This window comes from Nuphar pumila, chromosome 7 (genome assembly GCF_984573655.1).
Source record: "Nuphar pumila chromosome 7, dmNupPumi1.hap1.1, whole genome shotgun sequence".
NCBI lineage: Eukaryota > Viridiplantae > Streptophyta > Magnoliopsida > Nymphaeales > Nymphaeaceae > Nuphar > Nuphar pumila.
In genome coordinates, this window is record NC_143255.1 from 108,831,849 (window position 1) to 108,857,940 (window position 26,092).

The 26,092-nt window shown below is 42.3% G+C and overlaps 2 protein-coding genes across 2 annotated transcripts in view; one reads left to right on the forward strand and one right to left on the reverse strand.

Annotated features, from left to right (window-relative positions):
• Positions 1-514: 514 nt before the first annotated feature.
• On the forward strand, positions 515-22,568 carry LOC149832861 (putative 26S proteasome non-ATPase regulatory subunit 3). Its single transcript, XM_090012617.1, has 8 exons — positions 515-615; positions 727-917; positions 20,529-20,666; positions 20,775-20,911; positions 21,086-21,140; positions 21,212-21,322; positions 21,398-21,637; positions 21,713-22,568. The coding sequence occupies exons 1-8, from the start codon at positions 537-539 to the stop codon at positions 22,223-22,225; spliced, it is 1,464 nt and encodes a 487-aa protein (XP_089868743.1). The 5' UTR covers positions 515-536; the 3' UTR covers positions 22,226-22,568.
• Positions 22,569-24,417: 1,849 nt separating this feature from the next.
• Positions 24,418-26,092, reverse strand: part of LOC149832862 (uncharacterized) — a 46,186-nt gene continuing 44,511 nt past the window's right edge. The window contains exons 12-14 of the mRNA XM_090014754.1: positions 25,994-26,089; positions 25,671-25,749; positions 24,418-25,568 (exon numbers count right to left, since the gene is read on the reverse strand). Coding sequence (XP_089870880.1) covers positions 25,510-25,568; positions 25,671-25,749; positions 25,994-26,089 — 234 coding nt within the window. The 3' untranslated portion in view covers positions 24,418-25,509. The remainder of the gene's footprint in view (positions 25,569-25,670; positions 25,750-25,993; positions 26,090-26,092) is intronic.

The following is a 26,092-nucleotide window of genomic DNA, read 5'->3' on the forward strand; positions in this document are numbered from 1 at the left end:
TATATATATATATATATTTATATTTTTTATATTATAAAATGAAGATGGTTGAAGTGTTTGGCCTGCAAGTTATAGGTTTAGAGTTCAAATCCTATTGCTTACAAGTTTTAAACAATTATTTATTTTGTAAATGAGGGAGTCTGAGCTTTGCTTATTAGATATAGGGTCCAATTTTTTATTGTTTTTAACTTTTTAAAAGTATAACTTTTTTGTAAATGAGTTGGCTAGTCTAGCTCAGGCTTTTTATGAGCCCAAACTCGGCTTGACTCGACAAAAGAAACGAGCCAAGCTTGAACACCCTCTGTTCGGCACGTTTACCAGCCCTGCGTGTAAGCACATGGTTCTGTACCACGTGTCTGTTCGGGTATTTTGAGTGGCTCAGGTGCAGTTCAACCCAAACCCAAGATCGTCTCGGGAAAACGACGATCCCAAACCCATATTTTCCGATTCTTCAAATATCCGAGTCTTGAAGCGGTACTATATTAAAGAAACCGAGCGAGTTGCCCTCCCTTAGCTCTCAGTTCGCAGAGGAGAAGATGACTCAAGACGTGGAGATGAAGGACCAGCCCGCTCCCTCTCTCTCTCAATCCTCCTCCGCTTCCCCCATTCTTCAACGTAACGATCCCAATCTCCCCAATTTTTTCTTTTCTAGTGTTTCTTTTGTGGATTTCTTTTTTAGGGTTCCAATCTCGTCCTGCTGATTCATTTTCTGTTGTTCCGGTGAAGATCTGAAGGAGATCGGCGTCTTGATCGAGACGGGAGCGTACACGAAGGAGGTCCGCCGAATCGTTCGAGCCGTCCGCCACACGATCGCACTGCGGCGGAAGCTCACCACGGCCGTGCTCTCGGCCTTCCTTCACCACATCTTGGTTCCGGGGTCGGAGGTGTTGGTCCGGTTGTCTTCCTACCTTCCCAAAGTACGTCGAACGATGCCTTCTCCTTTGGTTCTTTGAGCTGGTATTCTCTTTTAGGGTTAGGGTTTTGATTCGGTTGTTGATTGGGCGCGTTTTCTTCTTTATTTGGTTTTATTGATGTATTATTGCTCTTTTTAGGGTTTACTGCTTGTTTAATTTTGTACTGAGATAATTCTTGGGTTTGTTTAGTTGTTGGTGAGACAAAGTTGTTGGAAACGAACTGAGATTGTGCTTTTTCATTGATTCCTGCAATGGGTGTGACCATATGATTGATTATTAACATGCATTTGGTTTACTTGTTATGTAAGTTATGTCGAATGTAATGCTAATCTGGTCCCAAAAAGGGGATCTTTTCTTTTGCTGGCGTAGAGTTTAGGCATTCTTGTTTTATCAGAATTTCACAAGCCATTTGCATTGATATTCATGGCTGAGATTGTTTGTTTGGGAATGGGGGAAAGGCACTAAGATTCCTAGAAAATTCTTTTGGCGGGTCTAAGTCGGTTGAGGTAGTACAAGACACGGAGGTTTTGAGAACTTCGGAAACATATTGTTAATTATTATTTATAGTTTATTGATATTTTGTCGGTTTGCAACATGGCGTTGGGTGTGATGTATGGGAACTCGTTGGGCTGGTGGATGGGTAGCGGGGTGTTTTCTAGTTTGCATATTCAGTGATAGCTACCAATGTCTGGCTCAGGCTTGGTTTGAGAAACGGCGCTGTGCATGGGTATCTCTGTTTTGTTCTTTTCAAATGTTTATTAGTTGTAAGATAATCCACCATCTTTGGTGTTGATCATGCTATACAAGCTTTTTAGGTTTATAATGTGGTTTGCAGCTTTGGTTCTTGAAGCATGGTTCTTCCTTGAAGCATTGGTTTTTTTAGATTGCTTTTCTTTGGAACGACTTGCAATACTTATTGATGAGTCATATCTGAGGGTCCTGTCATTTAGTTTGGTCATAATATTTAAGCTCTGTCCTTTTCCTATAATTGTGGCTCTGTTTCCAGTTATCCACACAAAAAGCAATTCTAGGGTCACACGATTGTGTATCATTTTAGTTATTGAAGATGGAAGGAAACACCTACTATATTTTCTTTCTGGTTTTATCTTTTTGTCTCTTCTTAGGCTTGAAAGTACCAGAAATAGATATGCGTAAAAATTGAAAAATGGAAGCTTGTGATATGATTGTTCATGTGTTTTCTTGAATATCTGGCCCTCTACATCTTGAAAGTTGAAAGTAGTCATTAGGTGCTCACAACCAAAAATCAAGAGAAGAAAGGGAACTGAAGAAGAGAGAAATAGGGAAGAGAGAGGAAGATGGTGATGATGATGGAGAAGTGATGGTTTCTATTGGTCGACCCTACTCATTTTATTATTAGGCTACTAAAATATTAGGACTAGAATGCCCTCTATACCTCACTACATGTTTTTACAAAAAAGGCCAAACCATACTGAGCTTGTTCAAGTCATCGAGGATGAAAATGTTCCTCTTGCAACACACTCCCTCAAGTTTTTTTTGTTTGTCATAGTTTGAGAAAGCTGTCAATTTTCTGTCTGTCAAAAATACAATTGGTTGACCCGTGCCTTGTTCTCAACATCTGTGAACGTAAAACCCCAGGTCTCCTTTGCCCACCAGGGAGAACACCTAGTTTCAATCTTGCAGTGAAGGACGTGGACCACATATTTTGAACTCATGATGTCCCTTCAACTTGGTCCCTTTATGATCCATCCCTTAGCTAGACGAATGGAGCCCTCATGGGCACACTCTCCTTCGGGTTTTGGATAAAAAACATCTGTCATCCCTAACTTTCCTACAAGTTCCATATTTCTTGCTTTATTGACTGCCTTTGTGGCGATGCCGGCTAATTGGTCTTTAATTCTTATGTGTGGAACTTTTAATATGTCATTCTCAAATTGTTCTCCAATAAAAGGACAAGCTATGCCAATATGCCTTGTCTATTCATGATGTATTAGATTTGCATCAATGTGTTATGGCACAATTATTTTCACAATAGTGGATGGGTAGTGAAACTTTGATAATCATCTCACTTAAGATAGACCTTATCCATATTCCTTCACATGCATTGTAACCCACAACTTTGTGCTCGGATTTTATACTAGATCTAAATACCACATCTTGTTTTTTATTCTTCCATGAGACGAGGTTACACCAACAAAAGTGCAATACTCAATTATAATCATTCTATACTTCTATCATCAAGGGCTTAACCCAATTCATCTGTATGTAGCTTCACTTTTGTAATGTTTATTGTTTCTGTAGATGATTCTTTTCTTGGGATTCTTCCTTCAAGTATCTTAATACACTCAACACACATTGAATATGACGATGACTCCGAGAATGTTGAATTGATATTCAACACACTGACGTCATACATAGTGTTTGGCCTTGTGATGGTGAGATATATCAACTTTTTCAAAAGACCTTAATATCTATCTTTGTTTTCATATGGTGCTAATTTGTGGTTTTTTATAGGGGCATCTATGGGCTTTAACTCCAACATATTAGTTTCCTTCAAAAAGTGTAACACATTTTCTTTGGAAGATCACTATTTCTTTATGTAACCTTAACCCCTCAATGTCAGAGAAGTACCTTAATAATCCAAATCTTTGATATCAAATACTTGCTTCGAGTAATGCTTCACCCTTGTGATCTCTACCTTGTCATGATCGATTACCACAGTATCATCCACATACACAATAAGAATGGTAACTAGTTCATCTTTCTTTATTAAAAAAATGGGTCAAATGTACTTCTTTGGATCTCAAACTCTATGGTATCCCTACTATATCTTTCAAACCAAGTATGAGGTAGTTGACATTGGATAACCTTTTTCAATTTGTACACATGTCAAATCCTTTTTAGAAACCTGGGTGGAGCCAAGTACATTTTTTCTTGAAGATCTTCATGGAAGAAGGCATTCTTCACATTTAATTGGTATAATAGCCATGGTTTGTGGGCAACTAGAGCAAGAATAACTCATAAAATTCAACTTCTCCATCGGTGCAAAAGTCTTGATATTTTTTACCACATATTGGTGTGTATTCCTTTGCAGCTAATTGATGCAGCGAGGATCGGAGTTTCGATGCTACTTAACTTGTTTATTGAAAGGAACGAATTACAATGAAAAATAATGGAGAAAATAAGGAATGAAAATAATGGCCGCAAAAGAACAAATGCTGGCAGCAAAGCATAAAACAGAAAAAAATAAAAGAAAAGAACAAATCTTCAAACTTCTTCAACTGCACGTAACCCTAGAACTGGGCACTTAATAGGTTGCGCACAGGGTCTGGATCTCTGATCCGGAACCCTTGACCGAGAGCTTTGATGCGCTCAACTCTTGTTGGGGCTGTTGACGTGGGCTGCACAGTTTTCATTCTTCGCTCGCCTGGCGTAAGTGCACAAGGGCACGCCCCTGCATCGTGGTGCCGGACTCGCGATCGGATCCATCACCTGGGTCCGATCGTCCATCCCATTGGAGCCGGGTTCCCTGGCCGTGCTTGGGTCATGCGGTATGGATCCGGGTCGGTCCTGCTCTGCATCATTCTCCCCTGGTTGGGAAGAAGTCGGCTCTGACGACTTGTTACCACAGTAAGCATATATATCAAACACATTGAAGATAGGCGAAATGTGCCAATCTTCGGGCAGTTCAAGGAGGTAGGCATTCGGACCCAATCGCCGGAGGATCTTGAAGGGGCCATGCTTCTTAGGACTCAACTTACCATAAGTACCTATTGAGAAACGCTCAAGACGCAGGTAAACCCAAACTGTCCTACTTGAAACTGGACATCTGGACGACCTTGGTCCACAAAGGCTTTGTAAGCTTCGTAACTTTCAACAAGCGTGGCTCTGACTTGTCTGTGAATATCACACATGTACTCAACGACATCAAATGCGTCTGGGGCTGGGTCTTGGAGACTAGGCACAGGTGTTGGATCTACTATATGGGTTGGTGGACGGCCATAAACCACTTGAAAATGAGACTTGCTCGTGGACCTCTTGATGAAACTATTGTAGGCGAACTCGGCTTGCGGTAAGACTAGGTCCCAAGTTTTGACATTCTCCCCAACTAGACTCCTGAGTAGGTTCCCTAAGGTGCGGTTCACGACTTTGGTTTGGCCATCGGTCTGCGAGTGGTATTTACTGCTGAACTGGAGCTTGGTTTTCAATAAGGCCCATAATGATTTCCAAAAATGACTCATGAAGCGGGTGTCACGATCTGAGGTGATCGTATGAGGCAATCCATGAAAACGGGACACGTTCTTGAAATAGTATGAGGCTACTAACGAGGCGTCAGTGGTTCGCTTACATGGGACAAAGATAGCCATTTTGGAAAATCGGTCAACCACAACTAAGATGGAATCAAAACGACGTGAGGTTCTGAGAAGACCCACAATAAAATCCATGGAAACGTGTTCCCAAGGCCTCTCAGGGATGGGCAAAGGAGTGTACAAGCCACTATTCCGACGTCGACCCTTGGACACTTGACATACTCGACAACTTTGGACAAACTTGACAATATCTTTGTGCATTTTGGGCCAAAAGTAGCGTTCATCTAACAGGGTGAACGTCTTATCATGTCCAAAATGCCCAGCTAGTCCCCCCTTCATGTAACTTGGAAATCAATTGTAGCCTAAGAGAGAATGCTGACACACATAACTTATTATCTCGAAAGAGGTAACCGTTATGTATAACGAACCGTGGGTCTGTTGTGCTGGTAGAGGAGAGGCACCCTTCCCAGACCGACCGAAAATCAGGGTCCGTTGGGTACAACTCCTTGCATTGCTCAAACCCAATGACCTGCACGGACATAGTCATTAAAAGGCTATTTTTCTTGCTAAGTGCGTCAGCTACCTTGTTCAGATTACCTGATTGATGACGAATCATAAAAGTGTACTCTTGCAAGAAACTGACCCACTTGGCATGTCTAGCACTTAACTTCTTTTGCCTATTTAAATACTTCAACGCCTCATGATCCGTGTACAAGACGAACTCTTTATAAATGAGATAATGCCTCCAGTAACGAAGGGCTTGCACAACGGCATAGAACTCAACATCATAAGTGGAGAACTGACACCTCGCCTAAGTTAGCTTTTCACTAAAGAAAGCAATGAGCTTGCGGTTCTGACTCAAGACGGCACCAATTCTCACTTTAGAGGCGACACACTCAACCTCAAAGACATCGCTAAAATCAGGAAGGGCTAGGACGGGGGCACTAATCATTTTCTCTTTGATGAGCGTGAAAGCTTTGCCCGCGGCCGAAGTCCAATGGAAACTAGTACCCTTTAGGCATTCCGTGACAGGGGCCATGAGGGTGCTAAAGTTTCCCACAAAACGACGGTAGAAAGTGGCTAGCCCGTGGAAACTACGGACCTCTCCTACAGTCCTTGGGGTAGGTCATTCTACAATCACACGAACTTTGGCGGGATCCGCCTTATCTTCATCAGACGACACAATAAAACCCAAAAATACCACACTTGACGTCATAAACTCACACTTTTTAGCATTGACATACAACTTCTTCTTCCTTAAAATCTCTAGGACTTGACACAAATGATTCAAATGATCAGACAACGAAGAACTATAGACCAAGATATCATCAAAATATACTACGACAAACTTCCCTATACACGGACGCAACACTTGGGTCATCATGTTCATGAAAGTGCTCGGGGCATTTGATAACCCAAATGACATGACTAACCACTCGTACAACCATCACGTGTCTTGAATGCTGCTTTCCATTCGTCTCCCTCTCAGATACGGATTTGGTGGTACCCACTTTTTAAATCGATTTTAGAGAAAATAGAGGCACCAACCAACATATCAAACATGTCATCCAACCGAGGAATGGGGAAACGGTATTTGACAGTGATGTGATTGATCGCTCTACTGTCGACACACATACACATGGACCCATCTTTGTTAGGAGTGAGCAGGGCGGGCACTGCGCAAGGGCTCACACTCTCACGAATAAAACCCTTTTGTAGTAACTCTTGTACCTGCCTCAACAACTCAGCGTGCTCGAATGAGTTCATTCGATAGGCGGGGAGGTTAAGCAAACTCGACCCCGGGACTAAATCAATGGCATGTTGCACCACCCTCATCGAAGGTAGGCCATCAGGAAGGTTGTTTGGTATAATGTCGCGAAACTTTTCAACAAACGGCGCGATGTCCGCGGTAACGGGTAACGACGTACTCATAGGTGGCTTAGCCAAACCATCCTCCCTACAATGGCTTAAGAAAGTCCGGTATGATAGGCCGACAAGTCGGGGAACTCGCTCGGGCTTATCCACAGTGGAAAAACCGATCTCCTTGATAGGGAGGAGGACTATTTTATGCCCCTTAAAAATAAATGATTACGTGTTCTTACAGCCATCGTGAATGGTCTTGCGATCAAACTGCCAAGGGCGTCCCAAAAGAATATGACACGCACTCATAGAGGCTATATCACACCACACCTCATCGTGGTAATGCTCCCTCATGGAGAACCGAACTAAACAACGCTGGGTAATGGGAACCTTGTTTCCTCTTTTGAACAATGCCATCTTGTATGGTTGGGACAATTTCTCCATTTTCAGGTTCAGGGTGGACACAACACTCTCGGAAACCATATTCTCACAAGCTCCAGTATCAATGATAACATCGCACGCATGTCCCCTCACAGTTGCACTGGGTCCTAAAAATGTTATTCTGCAACCATCTTGCAGGGGTCGACTCTCGAGGTGCGGTCAAAACATGACGGATGGAAAACAAATTTTTGATGTTATCGTCGAACTCTATGACTTCCTTCTCATTCTCTCTCTCAACCGACAACTCACCCTCACTCTCACTATCGGATGCGGACTCAACAATACCCTCGATGAAATGGGCGTTCTTGTTCACGGTGGGGCACTTGGACGCTACGTGTCCTAACTCCTGACACCTAAAACAACGGATGGTTGACTCACTAAGTTTGGACTTGGACCTGGTATGGTAGGCTGGTCCGAACTGGTCTGCTCTTGGGATAAACTTTGAGTCTTCTTTCCTTGGGGAGCTCGATCCCCTGGTTGGGAAACTCGACTTGGGTCGACTGGACTGGTCACTTTGGGAGACTCTATACTCTTGCCTTCTTTTCAATTTTTCCTCCACATTCATTGCATAACTACTGGCCTGATCTAATGACTCGACTGTGACACAACTTAAATCATCAAAAATAGCAGGACGGAGACTAGAAATATACCTTGTGACCTGCTGGCGGGCGGTCTCTTCGATCTGCACTCGAAGGGATAGACGATGGAACTCAACAGTGTATTCCGCCACGGTACGGGTGCCTTGGTGCAGGGTCAGGTACTTCTTGTAGGCTCTCTCGGCATGGTTTGAAGGCACGAACTTGGACTGCATCAACCTTTGCATCTCTTCCCATGTCTGCACACCCTCTTGCCTCTGCCGTTCCCTCGACCTTTGCAGCTCAACCCACCATGTATGCGTTAGGCTCCTCAATCGAGTGGACGCTAGAGAGACACGCAGTGCTCAGTCACAGTGTGGTAGTCGAAGAAAAACTGCACGGTGTAAGCCTAGTCGAAGAACTGCTCGACGTCGAATCGTCTCGCGAACTCTGGAAGGTCCAGCTTCACCCCGTATGTTGAGGGGTGCTCTGGCGCTCTGTGTTGACGAGGTTCTACCATTCCTGCAGGGTGCTCGTTCCATAAGGCTTTATCGTCCATCATGGCAGCGTCATTTTCATCACGGTATTGCTCAACTGGAGGCTGGTGTTAGCGAACTCCCATGATGTGTGGTCGGTGCTCAGGCCACACCGGTCCCTGTTGAATCTGCCTCGGTCGGGCCCACCCGTGGGTGGGAGCCATCTGCGGTCGACGTTGAGGCACTGGTATAACAGGAGGCACTACAAAAGGTGGAAGGGTTGGTCGGTTCACGGGTTCTAGGTTGGTGGGAATGGGATAATATGGGTTCGGGTTAAGGGTTGTGTCAGGGTAGAGGTAGTGTGTCGGGTAGGTTACTGGGTTCTGTATCGGGGACGGGTTAACGGACTGGGTCTGGTGTGGGTATTAGATTTGATTGGTGTAATACTGTGATGATTCACTCGATTGGATCTGGATCGAGTCAAGTCCTAAATTACTCGTCGGACCCAGAATGGGGTAGGTAGGATCAGGGATCGAGTTGTGGTGCAAAAAGGCCTGGTTAGAACTCTATCCTTGATCCATAACAGGATGGGTATGGTTTTGACCCGACTCAAATTCAAACTGGAGCTCCGTCCAGGTCCGATATAGGTTTGGGTCGGTATTGGATCTATTTTGGGGCTCAAGATTAAGGGGTTGGGTCTGATTCGGGGCGAACCGCGAACCGAACCCAATTGGGTAGGTCGGGTATGGGAGTTCAAGACTCGGACCCGCTCCTTGGAACCCAAAGTATGGTCTTCGGGATCCGGGTCCCGCTGTCATAAACTCCGGTCTGGACCCTCTCGGGTTCGGACCCATCCACAGGGATCCCCCCTGCTCCCGCTTGCGGGTGTGCTGCCACAGGGCCTCCACGCGCGGGCTCAGGAGGGAGGGGGAGTTCCTTCCTGGGTTGGGCTGACGAACCCGGGCATGCAGCAGGGCCCAGCGTGACGCTGGGGTCCTACAGACCAGGCTCGGCCTACGACACAACCACCATAGCTCATGGCCAGGGTTGTAGCACATCCGAGACGTGTGGGGGGAGGGGGGGGGGTCCTGTCGTGATCCCCTGGTTCGGCTGGAAGGTACCGGCTGTGTGATTCACAACCGCTACCGATTCTGGATGGAGAGAGGGTACCAGATGCAAAATGGTAGTGCGGATAGAATGAGGGTGCGTCGACTGGACTGATTCCGCGAGTATTGCATTCACACGATCAGCTGCACCGTCATCTAGCTCCACTCTCGTTCTTTGCATTGACGTCGCGCGTTGTTCCACCGGCAACTCAAGGGCGACAATTCGGCCTTCGATCCCATCCATACGTTTTGACATGCCGGCTACGTCTTTACTCACACATAGCAGATTTTCTTGGATCTTGGTCATCATGTCTATCATCTGCATCATCGGATCCTCGTTGTCGGTTTCCTCCCGCTCTTTCCCGCTCGTAGGATCGTTCTTCGTTTCTTGCGCCATGTCGTTGACCAAGTAGGAGGGCTGGTGCTCTGACACCACTTTGATGCAGCGAGGATCGGAGTTCTGATGCTATTTAACTTGTTTATTGAAATGAACGAATTACAATGAAGAATAATGGAGAAAATAGGGAATGAAAATAATGGCTGGAGAAGAACAAATGATGACAGCAAAGCAGAAAACAGAAAACAATAAAAGAAAAGAACAAATCTTCAAACTTCTTCAACTGCACGAAACCCTAGGGTTGGGCACTTTATAGGCTGCGCACAGGGTCTGGATCTCGGATCCGGAACCCGGGATCGAGAGCTTTTATGCTCTCAACTCTTGGTGGGGCTGTTGATGGGGGCTGCATAGTTTCCATTCTTCGCTCGCCTGGCGTAAGTGCACAGGGGCACGTCCCTGCATCGTGGTGCCGGACTCGCGATCGGATCCATCACCTGGGTCCGATCGTCCATCCCATTGGAGCCGTGTTCCTTGGCCGTGCCTGGGTCATGCGGTATGGATCCGGGTCGGTCCTGCTCTGCATCACTAATCTAACATTCTATCATTTTATAGTTCACCATTTGGCTTGAACTTCAATGTATACATTCATTTACACTGTACAACCTATTGCTTCCAGTTCTTGTCATGAATGAAGTTTAATCACAAAGTTTGATCATGTTTAGATATCAGGTCCATGAAGATTAGATATTGGAAAGCTCAAATAATCTTTCTATGTTATTGAAAATGAGTAGTTTGTGAAAAGGACCCTCGGACCTTTTTGTCAGATTGAGCTGGGGTTGTTGGGTTTTCAATTGTTTTTATCATCTTCAGCCAATGCATCATGAATTTATTTCATTTAAGAAACAATCTATGAAGCTCCATAATAAGTTCATTTGTTTTGATATTTGTAACTTTGTGATCAGTTTGTTTGATGGGTATTAAAGAGCACTCTTATCAATACTTTTAATTACAAGTGTGTGCAATCAATCACAATGTATAAGCGAATGAGTTGCTAACTGCCCTTCCAAGCTACATTTCTTGACAGCATTATTGGAATTTATGAACCATGTGGGATGCCAACTTAAAGCAAATGGATCTGTTTATTTTACCTATCCTTATATTTGAAGTGCACTCTAAAACCATGGTTTGCTCCATGTAATTTCTTCCAAAATCTCGTGTAAATGTGTATTGATATTAACCAGACAACTCATTTGTAGGATTTGATGCCACCATATGCATAGTTGCACACCTTCTCCTTTACCTAGGCTATGTGACTGGCTATATTACATTTGTTTATTAAGTCTTCGCTGCGAATAGGACCTAATGAAAGGAAACATTTGCCTTTTTCTACATACTGTATGGCGTGCATTTATTTTGTAGGTTCACTACCTGCTATACTTGCCTAAGTTGCCTTTGTCCCTTGGTATGATATCTTTGTCTTGAACTGGTTTGTCTCTTCAACGATGGCTTCAACTCATTGTCTGTGTGAATGTGCTTTCTTTCTTGCTTGAATTGGTTTGCCTTTTTAGTTTGGGGCTCAAGAATTTTGGTTAAAAGATATCTTCTTCTTGTATAGAAATTTTGGGAACAACTGAAATAATTTAATGTATCACTGAAGTGACCCACATGATGCTGCTTATAGAGAAGATTTAAGCATAACTTCTTTATTAAGGAAATGCAAGAGCACTAAATTGCCGTTTGAGATGGCTCTCTACTATCTTTTAAGCATAACCGTTTGAGATGGCTCTTTAATAGAATAATTGGGAAGAGTCCAGCTTGATGCTTACTGTTTGCTCTGGGTGCTAAAGAGATGCAATAAACAGGCAACATATTGAAAAAATATGAAGTAGAACCGAAAATGGTAAACTGAAGAAAAATTTTGTTTTTCTCCCTATTTTCATGAAATTGAGTTCTCTTAGAACTTGAACATAATCTTAGTTGCTTTAAGCTAAACCTTTGTGAAAAAGGGCAGAAAAAATCACATCCCTTTGAAATGGATACCAGGACATAAGATGTTGATGAACCCATCAAGGGCTAGATGTGTATGTTTTGATTATACCTTAGTCGCAATGATGGGAGAAGAACAATGGAAGCAAAATAAAAGGGTGATACTAGAGGATGGAGTGATAGCCTAATAGGCCACTGAGTGTGTGCCACTATGGACTCTCGTCAAAAGCCAAGATGCAACCAAAGCAACTTAGGTCATCATTAGAAGTACTTTAAGGCTATCGACACCAACTTCCTTGCAAACCTACACGTGAGGCTGTCACAACAGCCGATTCTTCACCACCTGAAGGGGATTCATTTAACCAATGCAATCTACGAACTACTACGACTCACTCAGAATCTATTTGGGGGTGGGGGGAGTCATTGGAGAATGTCACTGGAGAATGTGCTCGAGTTGTAGTTTGCAAGGTGGTGAGAGGTGTTGATTCCCAAGGTAGTGTGGTGGCTCTATGTGTTTATCCCGAATCCCAATCTTCTAGTGAATCACATGGTCTCCCTTGATCGGGTAACGGGATATTATCCAATCCAAAGTTCATGTCTCATTGTCCTAATACAAGCATTTCTGCAATTGTCCCCATCATTGGTAGAGTTTGACCAAGGGTTTAGTAGTTAAATATCATTTTGTTCCCCTTTCGAGTCCTAACTTGTCATCTTATGTTCAATCTAATGCCATGAGGGTGCTTATGTTTCTCTCTCTCTCTCTTCCTCTTGCCCCTTCTCTCCCCTTGGTTGGTGTACTCCTTGGTCATTATTGCAAGGTAACAAAGCTTGGAGTTGAAAGATTTGAAGTTCTCATATTGGGTGGCAACAAAATGGTGTTCAAGACTATTACTGAAGGAGGGCTTGTTGGTTGGTGCCTCTTCATCTTCTGACTGCAAGGTAGTAGAGGGGTACGGTAGTGGGTTCAAGAGTAAACTGTTGTAATGACCTTTCTGAAAGAAAGTAGGAGTGATTGGTAATTTCCCTCTTCCCCTTGCAGCAAATTTGATGTGACCTAGGATTTGCCCCTTTTCAGTGGCTATGATGGTTCTCTTAGACCCACTGCAACTCCAAACTCTGTAATGAGCTAGCAGGTTTTCCTCTCGCCTTGGGAGTGAAAGGCTCCAGTGTCTCAAAGGGGTACACCATGTCTATTACCGATCTGCTTGGCTGCGAGGTGGGTTGTTTCTTCAAATATATTAGGGTTTCAGTTTGACCCTCAATTAAAAGAGCTAAATGTCATGTTAAATGGCAAAGTGAGGAGGGTGGAGCAAATCTTTGTCAGGATACCAGCAAAGAAGAACTAACTGCCCAAGGAGTTGAGACCATTGAGCTTTTCGAAGGACCTTAGCAAGTTGACCAAGAAGTCTAGGGCTGATTCATTAGTTCTTCATGAAGGTTTCTACATGGATATTAGAGCCTTGAACAACTAAAAAAAGCAAAGATTCTTGGCAATTTGGCTCAGACAATTGATGTCGGCTATAATGAGTCGCAGAATACAAAATGGAGGACCTACCTACATAGTTCGTGTGTTATTATGACAGAGAGGATGCTAGTTTAAGTATCTTCTAGCAGATGCGTCCTCTAGCAATATTATTTTAATGTGGAGTGAAAAGTTGTCAAGGACTGCGTTTAAGGTGGGTGCTTTTTTTGTCTCCATTCTTTTCGACAGGGGATTAGGGTACCATAGCTTCCTTTTCAGTGTGTTGTATGGCATGGTCTTTGGGGTCAGAAAGACTAAGTTCTGGCTTGAGCTAAACTCCATCCGTGTGGCGTTCGAGGGGCTTTAGTGCATAGTGGGTGACTTCAACTTTCTCTCAATCCGGAGGATGGGAACAAATTGCTGCTACCTAGCTCAAGAATGTGTTGCTTTATGAATTTATGAAACAACGCTGTTCAATTGATGTTCCCCAAAGGGGTGGAACTTTCACTTGGTCCAACAGATCATTTCTCTGTCTCAAGGTTGGATCAATTTTGGAGCTATCCCCAGATATCCACAGTCGGATATGGCCCAGAACCATCTTAGATCGTAGTACTATTAGAATGCAGTGGGTAGTGGTATATTAGTCAAGAATTGTTTCATATTCAAGAAGTGGTAGCTCTCTGTCTTAGATTTCAGAGAGAAGGTCGTAGTCTTGGGTTGATGTAGTCGAAGGGAGGTGGGAGGGTTTAGACTAGCAAGAAAAATTTGTCAACTTAGGTCTCACATTATCCATTGGACCAGTGAGAAGGGCCAAGCTAAATTTAGTATGATAAAAAATTGGAAAGTACTTTATCAGCTTGTTCTCTTTGCCTAATTAGGATATCCCATCTCATGTTGATAGCAAAATGGAACTCTTCATTTAAAATATTAAAGATTGGTGGGCCCATGAAGAGACAAAGTGGAGACAGTGGTCTTGAATGAACTGGTTAAGTGAAGGAGACACTAATACCATATACTTTGACCAAAAGCCTCTTGGAGATGCATGGTAAATCCCTAAAATTTGGTAACTCTGTTGTAGAATGGGAAGAGATTTTACTGGCCATAATTAGTTATTACCACAGCATTTTTGGTGGTTGTCAAGGATTGGGGCCTTGGGGGTTTCTTGTATAGCTTCCTCTGCAATACCGGATTGGGCACAATCAAAGGTTTTGGAAGCTGCCTTCACTAAAGAGGATTTAAAATATGTGATTTAAGCCCTATCCAAGTGCATGACATTGGGTTCTAATAGGCTTCCACTTGACCGTTTCAAGTGGTTTTGGTAGGAGTATAGAGGTGTTCGAATGGACTTCATAGGCGAATTCCATGCAAATCACTCTTGAAGGAACTCAAGATGTCCCATTTGATTTTCATAACTAAGGATGAAGATGCTGATGATATTCGAGGTTCTGGGTGTATAATATTTGGTTGAAAGTTTCCAAGTGTATATTGGTTCTCATCATTACTGCTTCACTGGCAGCCATGGTCAATGGAAAAGTGGGACAATACTTCAATTTTGAGAGGGGTCTCCAGCGAGGATGCCCCCTCCCTGCCCTTCCTTTTAACATTGCTAGTTGCCGCCCTTTTTCAAAAAGGCTAATAATCTTCACATCCTATCAAAGTTTCTATTTATGGAAGATGGATCGCTCTTATATTCGGAGAAGCCTCAGTAACACAGATGGTTAAGATTTGGACTATTTTAAGGTCTTTTTCTATGGTCTCGGGCTTGGCCATAATGAGCATGAGTGTGGCCTTGTTTCCCATGTTGATGGGGTTCTGCCCAATGCAACAAAAACTATTTTTGGTTGTTAGTTCAGCAATTTCTCAATAAAATATCCAGGCATGACTGTATCAAAGAGTTGCTTGAGGGATTCTCAATGGGCCGACGTCGTAAGCCAAATGTCTATGAGACTCCAATCATGGACTGGCCAGTATCTCTCATATATGTATATATATATATATAATAATATATCCAGTGTGTGCATATATGTGGATATTGTCCTCTAAAGTTTGGCACCAGCATGAGTGTTTTTACAAACTTTGCAAATTGTACTTTTGCTGTTGCAGAAAGGGGGGTCCGGGGGCTCCCCGCGGGCGGGGGTCCAGGGGGGGGCGTAGGGGGGCAGCGCCCCCCGGAGTTTTTTTTCCTGGGGCTTATGTTTGAGACTCATGCTATATATATATATTTTAAAAATATATATATATAAAAAGATCATTTTTTTGTTTTTTGCCCTAAAAATGAACATTTTTGGACTCTGTTATCATTGACCGAGTCCAAAACGAGAATGGACTCGGCCTCGATTCGTTGACCGAGTCCGGGCCATGTCCATGTCCGCACCCGTGTTGACTCGGGTGCGGCGCCTCCCTAGTCGAGTCCGTGTGACTTAGCTTCTTACCTTATTTCACTATTTAAGTTGCTCGAGAAGATCAGGAGATGCCTCAGTCAACTTATGAGGACTTTTCTTTGTGGTGTCAATCACCATAACAAAAGTTGGTTTAGTAGGACCTTGTCACAAACACATGGGACCTAGGGGCCTAGGAATCAAGAGACTTGATGCATTCAAGTAGACCCTCTTTGGTAAGGGGCTGTATTCATTATGTATGGAGACAAAGCCTTGGATGTAGCTTATTAAATGCAAGTACAAATTAGTGAGATGGCCATGGCATTGGAAGCCAAACTCTAGATGGAAGCGTGGTTCAGGGGTCTGGTTAAGCTGGAAACATGTTTGGCGCCATTGAAGCAATTTATCTGAACTAAGCTGGAGAGAGCCGACCAACTGCCTTTTTTGACTGGAAGTGTGGTGTGGTGATCTGCCCCTTTCTGTCACATATTCATCCCTTTTCAGGTTGGCATCAAACTCTAAAGTTAAGGTCTGCCAATGCTAGGATAGAGGTGCCGGCTGGTCAGTTGGACCTTTCTGAGGAAGAGTTCATGATTTGATGGCTCTCATGCCAGATGATTTGGTCATGTTCTTGCTCAAGTATTTTTACAATGACATCCTTTTTTGGAACCTTGCTTGAACTTGGTATAGCATTTCTTCCTACATATATTTTGTGGGGTTGGGGCTCCTTCACCTATATCATGAACCTTTTCATGGCTTTTATCTCTTGATAAGGTAAATATTCAACTTACCAGGAGGTCCAACCGATTCAAATTGTTAGTAGATGCTTGTCTATGGCCCATCTTTTTTGGTTTTGTCAAAGTTTCCAGCACTTAGACTGCATTGGCTGAGTTTGCGAATTGTGGTAGCTGAAGCTTCCTGCATTAGAGACCTTTGGCTTAGTCCTATGGAGGTTCAAGAGGAGTGGTGGATCATGTTTGTGTGGTGGTCAGTTTGACTCGAGAAGGACAATACTGTTCTCGGATAAGTCTTTCCAGAAGTATTGCTTCGGCAGATTCAAGCTGAGATTTTTTCATGCTCTTCTATTTGATGTCCAAATTCAGACCTCCTGGATCAGCTTATCTAGTTTTGGCTCTGAGCCAGTGTTATTAAAAACGCGCCTCAAGGCGCAAAAAGCGTGCCTCGCCTCAAGGCGAGGGCCTTTGTGCCTTGAGGCGCTGGTATAAAGCGCAATACCCATGAGGCGTGCGCCTCATTGGCCTTGAGGCGCACGCTTTGAGGCGAGGCGCGCCTCGGACTGAGGCGTACACGCCTCTTTTTGCTGTAGTTCATGCACAGAAAATGCATTCAACTATTCTAATTTATTCTTTTTGTTTTCAGTTAATGTGGAAAACCATACGCCCCTTAGTAAAGGTGCTGCATCGCGCAAATTTATACCCTCCCGCAACCACACACCCAAATTTTTTTAAAGTGCCGCAACCACGCACCCACACCTATGTGACATAGATGATCAACATGGGAACCTGTGGAATTTCTGTTTAGGTCTGTCGACATGGGCTAGGTGACATGTTGACAGGCCTAAAAGAATGAGATAGCTGGATTGTAAAGTAGCACTATCACAACAAAGAGTCTCATGTTCAAGAACTGAGAGGCTAACCCCAGCCTGCATATCATAAAAAAAAGGAAAATTAAAAAGAAAGGGCTGGCTGACATTTTGCCTTCCTTCAATGGCTTTTGGATTATCAGCTTTTAACAGTGTGAAGGACTTTTGTTCATTTTAGAGCTTCTGCTACTTAAGGGCATAGTCACCAATCAGTCATGATGATGATTGTGGAGTGCCACAGCTCTTCTGCTTCTGATGAGCCTTTTGACATGATTGACTGCAGTCACCTTGGTTGAGGTGCTATTGTTGATCTTGTAGCATGTTTATGCTAAACTTTAACATTTAAGTTAAGGGGATACATAACCTACTGACTAAGATATAATTTTTGAGCTAGTCATGATATCACTATCAATGTTCAGTGAGTCGATTAGATGAGATAACTCAAGCACACCTATTTTCCATGAGAAAAGCTTAGCAATTGTGGATAGAGAGAAAAAATGGAAAAGTCAGGAAATAGAATAGAAATAGGCCGTCTTTCATGCCAAACTATGGAAAATAGAAAAAAGATAATAGATAGAAATAATATGAAATTGAGAAAAAGATGTTAAATCAGAAATCTAGGAAGGGGAAATATCACAATGTTTCATGATAATATCATTGCATGCTTCAAATTTTCATTATTTTGAAAAAATGATGACAAAATATTTTAATAATGTTTCATGAAAATACTGCTAAAACATTGTGATAGTTTGAAAATATTGGAGATATGTGTGTTGTATTTTCAAGCTTATGAAGAAAAATCCTAAGGCTTAAAGTTTTATTTTTGATGAACTCACTATTCTTGTTTGGGCTTAAATATTGGAGATATGTGTGTTGTATTTTCAAGCTTATGAAGAAAAATCCTAAGGCTTAAAGTTTTATTTTTGATGAACTCACTCACTATTATTTTTTATGAACTCACTATTTTTTGAGTTTTTTTATTTCTTGTTGGTTGTTGCTTCATCAATAAAGATTTTTTTATTTATTTATAATTTTAGATAATTTATATATATTTTTTAAGTTTAAAAAAAAACTTTGATGCTTACGCTTTACGCCTCGAGGCTTATGCCTCGCCTCAGATTTTGGTGGAGCGCCTCGCTACGCCTCAACGCTTTTCACAACACTGCTCTGAGCCTTAGCAGCTGATGTATGTTGACAACTTGTTGCCTTATTTACAATATTCTGATTAATAAATTTGATGTGGCATAAGTCCTATTAGTCATGCCTCCATTTTTTCTCCCTTTCATTTTTGCAGCATTTTGTGAGGAAAAAGGAAATTGGTAATGATGCATCCCACAGCTTGCCCATCCAAAAGGAAAAAAAGGGCTAAGAAAGTGAATGCGAAAATGGGATTGGACATGAGCTATGTCACAGGGACTCGGCAAAGTGGGTGCCGCACCCGCGTCGATGCGATGCAGGTGCGCGTGTGAGTGCGGCACCCGGTGCGGTCAACCTGACCCTGGGTGCATTGACCGCACCCAGGGTCATTTATGTCCAACTTTTGGACTATATATATATATATATATATATTTTTTTTTTCCGCACCCCCGCACCCGCACCCATGTGACATAGAACATGAGTGTGGAACCCTATGTATCAGTACAGGTCTCATTGAATTAAGGTTCTTGTTTTTGGTAATGGAGAAGGCTTCTTGGAAATGGTGGACGATTTGGAACGGACTAAGTGATGAAAAGAGAATAGGACAGAAGAAATGGCAGGGGTAGTGCTGACTGCATAATAACAAAATGCTTGATGAAAGTAATGGATACTCTGCACAATGACATGCTTCTAACCTCATCTATTCCATTTCGTCATGTTAGATGGTGCAAAATATACACAACAATGACCTGTGGTGTGAGAAGAAATGACCAAGCGATGAAAAGAGAAACAGTAGAGTACAAATGGAGCGTGGAGTTCTGTGTACATGATAACATAATCTTGTATTGAGGTTTATAAATGCTGTTATATAAGTCATTTCTAACGTAGTGTTTCTTTTCCCATTCCCTCATGTATATGGTGAAAAAAAATTGAAAACAGTGAGGAATTGTGGCGTGTGGAGGGGCGTTGAGAATCCTTTTGATTTACTGAAGGATGGTATTGGACAAGGCAACCTACTTCATGATTTTTTAGGAACAAGAATGGAATAATGATGAGAATATTGCTATATGGTCAGTCATGATATGCATCTCACGTGACCATGGCAACCAAGGCTGCACCAGTGATACTGTAGTCCTTTCCAATCGACCTTGCTTGTACAGGGGTAAGCTCGTGAAGGAAGCTTTCAAATGGTCGCCTAAAGCTGAAGAAGCATTTGCCAAACTAAAACAAGCTATGTGTGAGGCTTTGCAAAGCTGGGCCCTAAAAAAGAAAAGACTGTGGGAGTGATGGGGGGCAACCTTAGCTTAGCATAACTGTTGCTCGTGAGTCGCCAAGTACCAGTCTCGCAACAGTACTGGCGCAGCAATAATTAGGGATGTCAACGGGTCGGTTTAGTTCAGATCCAGGTGGAACCAAACCCAGACCCGAATTTGAGATGATGGTACCAGGTCCGGACCCAGGTCTAATCAGACTCACCATAAGAGAAACCATTCCTGGATCTTAATATTTTTTTTATCTTTTTTACGTTGAAAATTTGCAGATCTTAGTTGGAACTTGGGTTGGGCCTGGGTTTGGTATGAAATTTCACAAACCGTACCCGAATCCATATATTAATTGGATCCTTTGGGTCCGACCCAAATTCTAATCGGACCTTCTTGTTTATCACCAAATCCTGACCTTATAGGGTACAGGTCGGGTTCAGGTCAAACCCGACCATTGACACCCCTAGCAATAATGGATCAGTCCTTCACTTGCTGATCGTTCGCGAGTCGAACTCTCTCTTGCCACGCCCCTCATGCACTGTCATTGGCGTGTATACCCTTTATTTGTCCGTTAGAAGAAAACTGGAAAGGCGACATTGCAATTTTAGCGTGCAGGAAGAATTTATAGAACTTCTCATTAATTTTTGCATAATGCTTGTGTGTAGCCTGTTGTATCTGACCTTCAGTGTGTTTTTGTTACAGGAAGATGTTCATGATATGGAAATTGACACTGCATCTTCTGCCATTCAAGGTCCTGCAAAGTATTCAGTGCCAGAGCTTGAGATCTACTCATATTTGCTGGTCCTAATTTTTCTGATTGACCATAAGCAGTATGAAGAGGTAAACAACCTTTTTCTTTTACTGTGTTAAATGTTTTCTCAGAACTTGCCTAATTGTTCTATCTTAGCTTGTATATTGGTGTTTCCACTTGGTTTGGTCTCTCTGCAGGCAAAAGCTTGTGCTTCAGCTGCAATTGTTCGACTGAAGCAGCTGAACCGAAGGACTGTTGATGTGTTGGCAGCCAGATTGTACTTCTACTATTCATACAGCTATGAACTGACGGGTAGTCTTTCTGAAATTCGAGGGTGAGTTTAGTACTAAATCGTATGCACCTTACTAGATATATGGTCCCTGGCACTTCAAGTCCATTAAAGTTCTCTGGTTTTGGTCCAGTCTTTGCACCATTCATCACCTTAAATGTACATACTAGATAGGAGATTCTTTACCTTCTGTTTAGACACTGCTTTTGCTGTACACAGTAATCTCCTTGCATTGCATCGCATGGCAACTCTTCGACGGGATGAACTGGGACAGGTTTGTTCCCTATCACTTTGTCCTTTTTAATCAACATATTCTTGCAGATGTTAATATGTCCATTCTATCAGGAAACACTCTTGAATCTCCTCCTCCGGAACTATCTTCACTACAACCTATATGACCAGGCTGAGAAGCTTCGTTCCAAAACTCCACGTTTTGAGGCTCACTCCAACCAACAGGTGTGTAGTCATCTCAGATTTTAACTGTTGTGCAATCTTTATTGCTTGTTATTGATTTGGTCAGTTCTGTACCAGTTCTGCAGGTACCTATATTACTTGGGAAGGATTCGGACAATCCAGCTGGAGTACACGGATGCTAAGGAGAGCCTTCTTCAGGCTGCTCGGAAGGCCCCAGCAAGTGCTCGAGGTTTTCGAATCCAATGCAACAAATGGGCTGTTATTGTCCGTCTGTTGCTTGGTGAGATACCTGAGCGTACAGTTTTCATGCAAAGTGGCATGAAGAAGGCTCTGAGGCCCTACTTTGAGCTGACCAATGTATGTCCTTTTGCATTCTAATTTCAAATGCTTTTTAAATTAGTAGTATCTGTGCTGATTTCTGACATGGCACAGGCTGTTCGCATTGGAGATCTTGAACTTTTCAGGAATGTTGCTGAGAAGTATGTGAAGACTTTCAGTACTGACGGGACCCACAACTTGATTGTAAGGTTACGCCACAATGTGATCAGGACAGGGCTTCGCAACATCAGTATATCCTACTCCCGCATTTCACTTGCTGATGTTGCTGCCAAACTAAGGTTGAATTCAGCAACCCCAGTTGCAGATGCTGAATGCATAGTAGCAAAGGCGATAAGGGATGGTGCTATAGATGCTACAATTGACCATGGAAATGGTTACATGTTGTCTAAGGAAACAGGGGATGTTTATTCTACCAATGAGCCTCAGTCAGCTTTCCACACAAGGATAGCCTTTTGCCTTAATATGCATAATGAGGCTGTGAGGGCTCTGAGGTTCCCACCGAATGCCCACAAGAAGGAGGAGAGCGCAGAGAAGCGAAGAGAGAGACAGCAACAGGAACAGGAGCTCGCAAAGCATATTGCCGAGGAGGACGATGATGAATTTTAAGTGAGCATTGCATTATTCCATTGTTTTGCCTACTTATTACTTGCAACCATCAGTTTGATTTATCCTTCGGTCTAGATTTTTGTTTGCTATTGTGCCTACTTTATTACTTTATATCAGCTTTGGAACAGTGTTGTATTTTGCATGCTTTTATCTTTTCGGCACTTCAAATAGTTCCTTGAAAATGGAGCACAGGATTTAGAAAAAAATCATGATTCAGAATGATTGTAGCAAATTCAAATTGCCTGGTATACTGCTGAACAAGCCAAGATTTGGCATGCCTTGAATAGAAGGAATCTGAGTGCCTTATGAAAATGGGATTGAGTACGATTTGGATGCTAGGAAAGCGCATAGTTTGTTGCCTATCAGAGATGTGACCACCAACTGTTTGTGCTGTCTGTTCAAGAAAGATGATCTGAGAGGTACATCGTCGCTTCAGGACAGCAAGTCTTAAGTATGATCTGCGGAACTTTGATACACCAGGTAGCCATGGGTTTCAGTGGCGCAACCATCAACTTCAAATTCTGCCAATTTTATTTTTTATTTTTGAAAATATTAAAAGTATTTCAAGTTCTTACGTTCGGTGTGCTTTACTTGGTTGTTTCGAACAAAAAACTGTTTTTTAAGCTCTTTTCCTGCCTCAGAAATTTACACAAGGAAACTTTTTTTATGCGTTTTCCCCTAATTAATAGAGAAACTTACCCGTGAAAACTGAACATTTTTTCTGTGGAGTCACTGCGTTCAATTCCCGCTTGTCTTCAAATTAAATGACAATCACATGAAACACGACGATTTCAGAACTTGGAACTTGGAAGTTCAAAATATTTTGACATCGTCATGGACCTTTGCTTAAATAAATGTTGAACCTTGGACATTCAGATTGAAGGGTTTTAAGCCTAGCGGCTCCAATGATCACTTACCTGTTGTCACCATGGTTGGCAAACTCGGTGAGTCAACTCGTGACTAGGCCGAGTTGCCTCGTATCGGCGAGTAACAAAGTTAAAATCTTAGTATAACTCGTTTGAGACAAAACTCGGCCGATTTCGCTATTTGACTTGGTCGAGTCAGTCGAGACTTGGCTGAATCTGTGATATTTAATTGAGACTCGGCCTAGCCAGCCTACTCTCATATGCCTTCTCTCTTTTAATAATGACTAATTAATTTTTTTCTTGACAACAGATTTAGCACCGCCCCTGCCATATTTAGGTAGATTTAATTTCTATTTAATTTTGTTAAGTGATTCTCTTTTAAAAAGTTTGGGCACCGTCCTCACACCCAATCACGCATGCCTTATTTAATGACTCAACTTTCTGTTATTGATTGCAGTTCAACATGTTTAAGGCAGTTTTACTTTCTATTTAAATTTAATCGAGTCCATTGTTTTCAACTTATAACAGACGTAAATCCAATTAAGCATTTTTAATTCTATTTAACGTTCCATCATTTTATTTGGTAACCTCAACTTATAAAAGGTGTTTCCCTTTTTCATATTTGTTTCTGATAAATATAAGTTGTTTTCTTCTTTTTTATTATTGAAAAAATATTAAAAGTTTGAAATTATAGGTACTTGTCCCATGTATGTTTATATATATTTATATTACATATTAATTATATATACATTTGATAAATCCATATTTCAAATAAAGATGTCTTTGAAAAAAGTTTTTATAATTATAATCATCTGAGTCACAGAGTTGACTCGCCCGAGTCATCAAGTCAAACCCGAGAATGCCAACCATGAGACCTAAGATTCATCAACAGGGTGCAGATGTAATGACCCAGTAAGTCCCAAACGTTAAGGCTTTGTTTGAGGGCCTATGAAATGCCAAATCCAGAATTTATGAAATGCCAATACCTACCACAATTTTGAAGCTAGTATTTTGGCAACCGACTAGGCATTTTCTTGCCAACTTTCCACTCCCAAACAACCTATGTAAACTAAAGAGTTGAGAAGGGAGATGATAAGAGTATCACTCGTTGAATTTGCCAACTACAACCAGCAGAGGTTGTCGCTGGATTGCGGAGACAGGATGGACTTGGGGCTGCCAAATCCCAATCCACTTCTTGCAATTTGTCATATCCAAGCTCCCAAACAGTGGTGGGTGTTAGCTATTCCGTTAATCCCCTCCAACACCGACCAACTATGGGCTCCCAAACAGAGAACCTTACGGGCCTTCCAGTACTTACAGCCATTATCAAAATAAACTAGAAAGTCCAATTACAAGTTTCTAAAGAATGCTACAAAAAATATGAAAGTAAAGTCGAATTGGGATTTGCATAATTGCACATGCAGGACATTGGGGGCAAAAAGGCAATACTTTTCCGATGGATAAGTTGCTGCAGAAACTAAAGAAGATCGCATCCTCTCATCCAAATGCTGTTAAATTTGCTAAAACCGCAGTTTGAGTAGCCACCTTTGACGGAATTTGAATTTGGACAGAATCCAGCGGACCTTCTTGAATGGACTTGGAATTGAGTATTCATGGACTTGAGGCAGGTCTTCTATGTACTGCAAAACCATGCTCTCACATACTGCAGCAATCTGAGTAGTTGGGAATAGCTGGATCGTAACACTGAACTAAGTCTTCAGGTCCACGCTGGGCTCCAGCCATCCAGGTCCAACCATACAGCTGAAATAGCCATTATAATCACTGCATCAGGACCTTTTATGTACAAGAATCGACTCCATCCAAATGAGAGTAGGCATTCCAGAAAAGTGTTTTCTAGCAATTTGCTTCAAATCAGCTACTCTTCTGTTGTACCAGCTAAGCCTTCATTTTCCCACGAAGCAGCAACACTTGCATGGACATTTCCAGCACTCGATATAGTTGCTTATTAGACATTTTCTGCATCAGCATTTCACCATTACATTTCTTCCATAATGCAGCAGAGAAGCACTTGTGAACAATATGGCCTAAATAGGCAAATGACAATGCCAAACAAAGAGGATCAATTGCCGCTTACAACCCAACCCAAGTGATTGAAGCTGGAAAGTCGGGACTAGCATGACTAGGCATCTTTCTACCAGCGTTTCCCGCCTCCAAGCTGGGAAAGGTGTAATGAGTTTCAGTCATCTCTGTTGAGAATTACTGCAAACAGGCCAACAGCAGTAATTTTCTTCCCTGGCCTTTCAACATTGAGGTGCTTCATTATGGCCATACCTGCCTTTAAGTCAACATGCATTGTGGCCAAACAGCAGAGTAACTTTGTCATTTCTACCTGATACTTGCAATTGAAGCTGGCAAGTCAGGACTACTCTGATCTCTAGTTGTTTTAAATCAGCTGTGTTATCTTGTCTGCTGCTCTAATTCAGTGAGCAATTTTGGCCCTAAAGTTGTTATACTGCCTGATCATGAAAAAAGTAGAGGCAAAGATTAAGGAGCTTGATTTTAAAACTGGTACTGGCTTCAAATTTTCGATGGGCCAGAACCAGAGCTTATTTTCATACCTGCACCAAGTGTCAAGATAATAATGTCCTGATTACAATGACAAGATATCTTGGACAACAGCTTATTGATAACATCTTCCTGTCAAACATATAACGCCAAAAACTAAATTAGTCTAAGAAACGAACAAGCATTGTGTTAAAGCATCACTACAGCATTTGAGCTCAATAGCCAACAATTACCACAAAGAAAATGAAATGACTTCACATGAATTCAAGCTTGGGCGTGCAGTTCTAGTATTTAGGGAATATCTATATTCCATGAGAAAGCTGCAGTATTTTATGCTTAAACAATCAAAAAAACATTTAGGGGAAGAAAATCCTACCAGCCTAGGGATGTATTCAGAAAGTGGTTCAGTAACAGAAGCAGCGAGGTCCTGGCCATGAACATTCCAAAGATTCTTTTCTCTAGCAGGATAAATCTG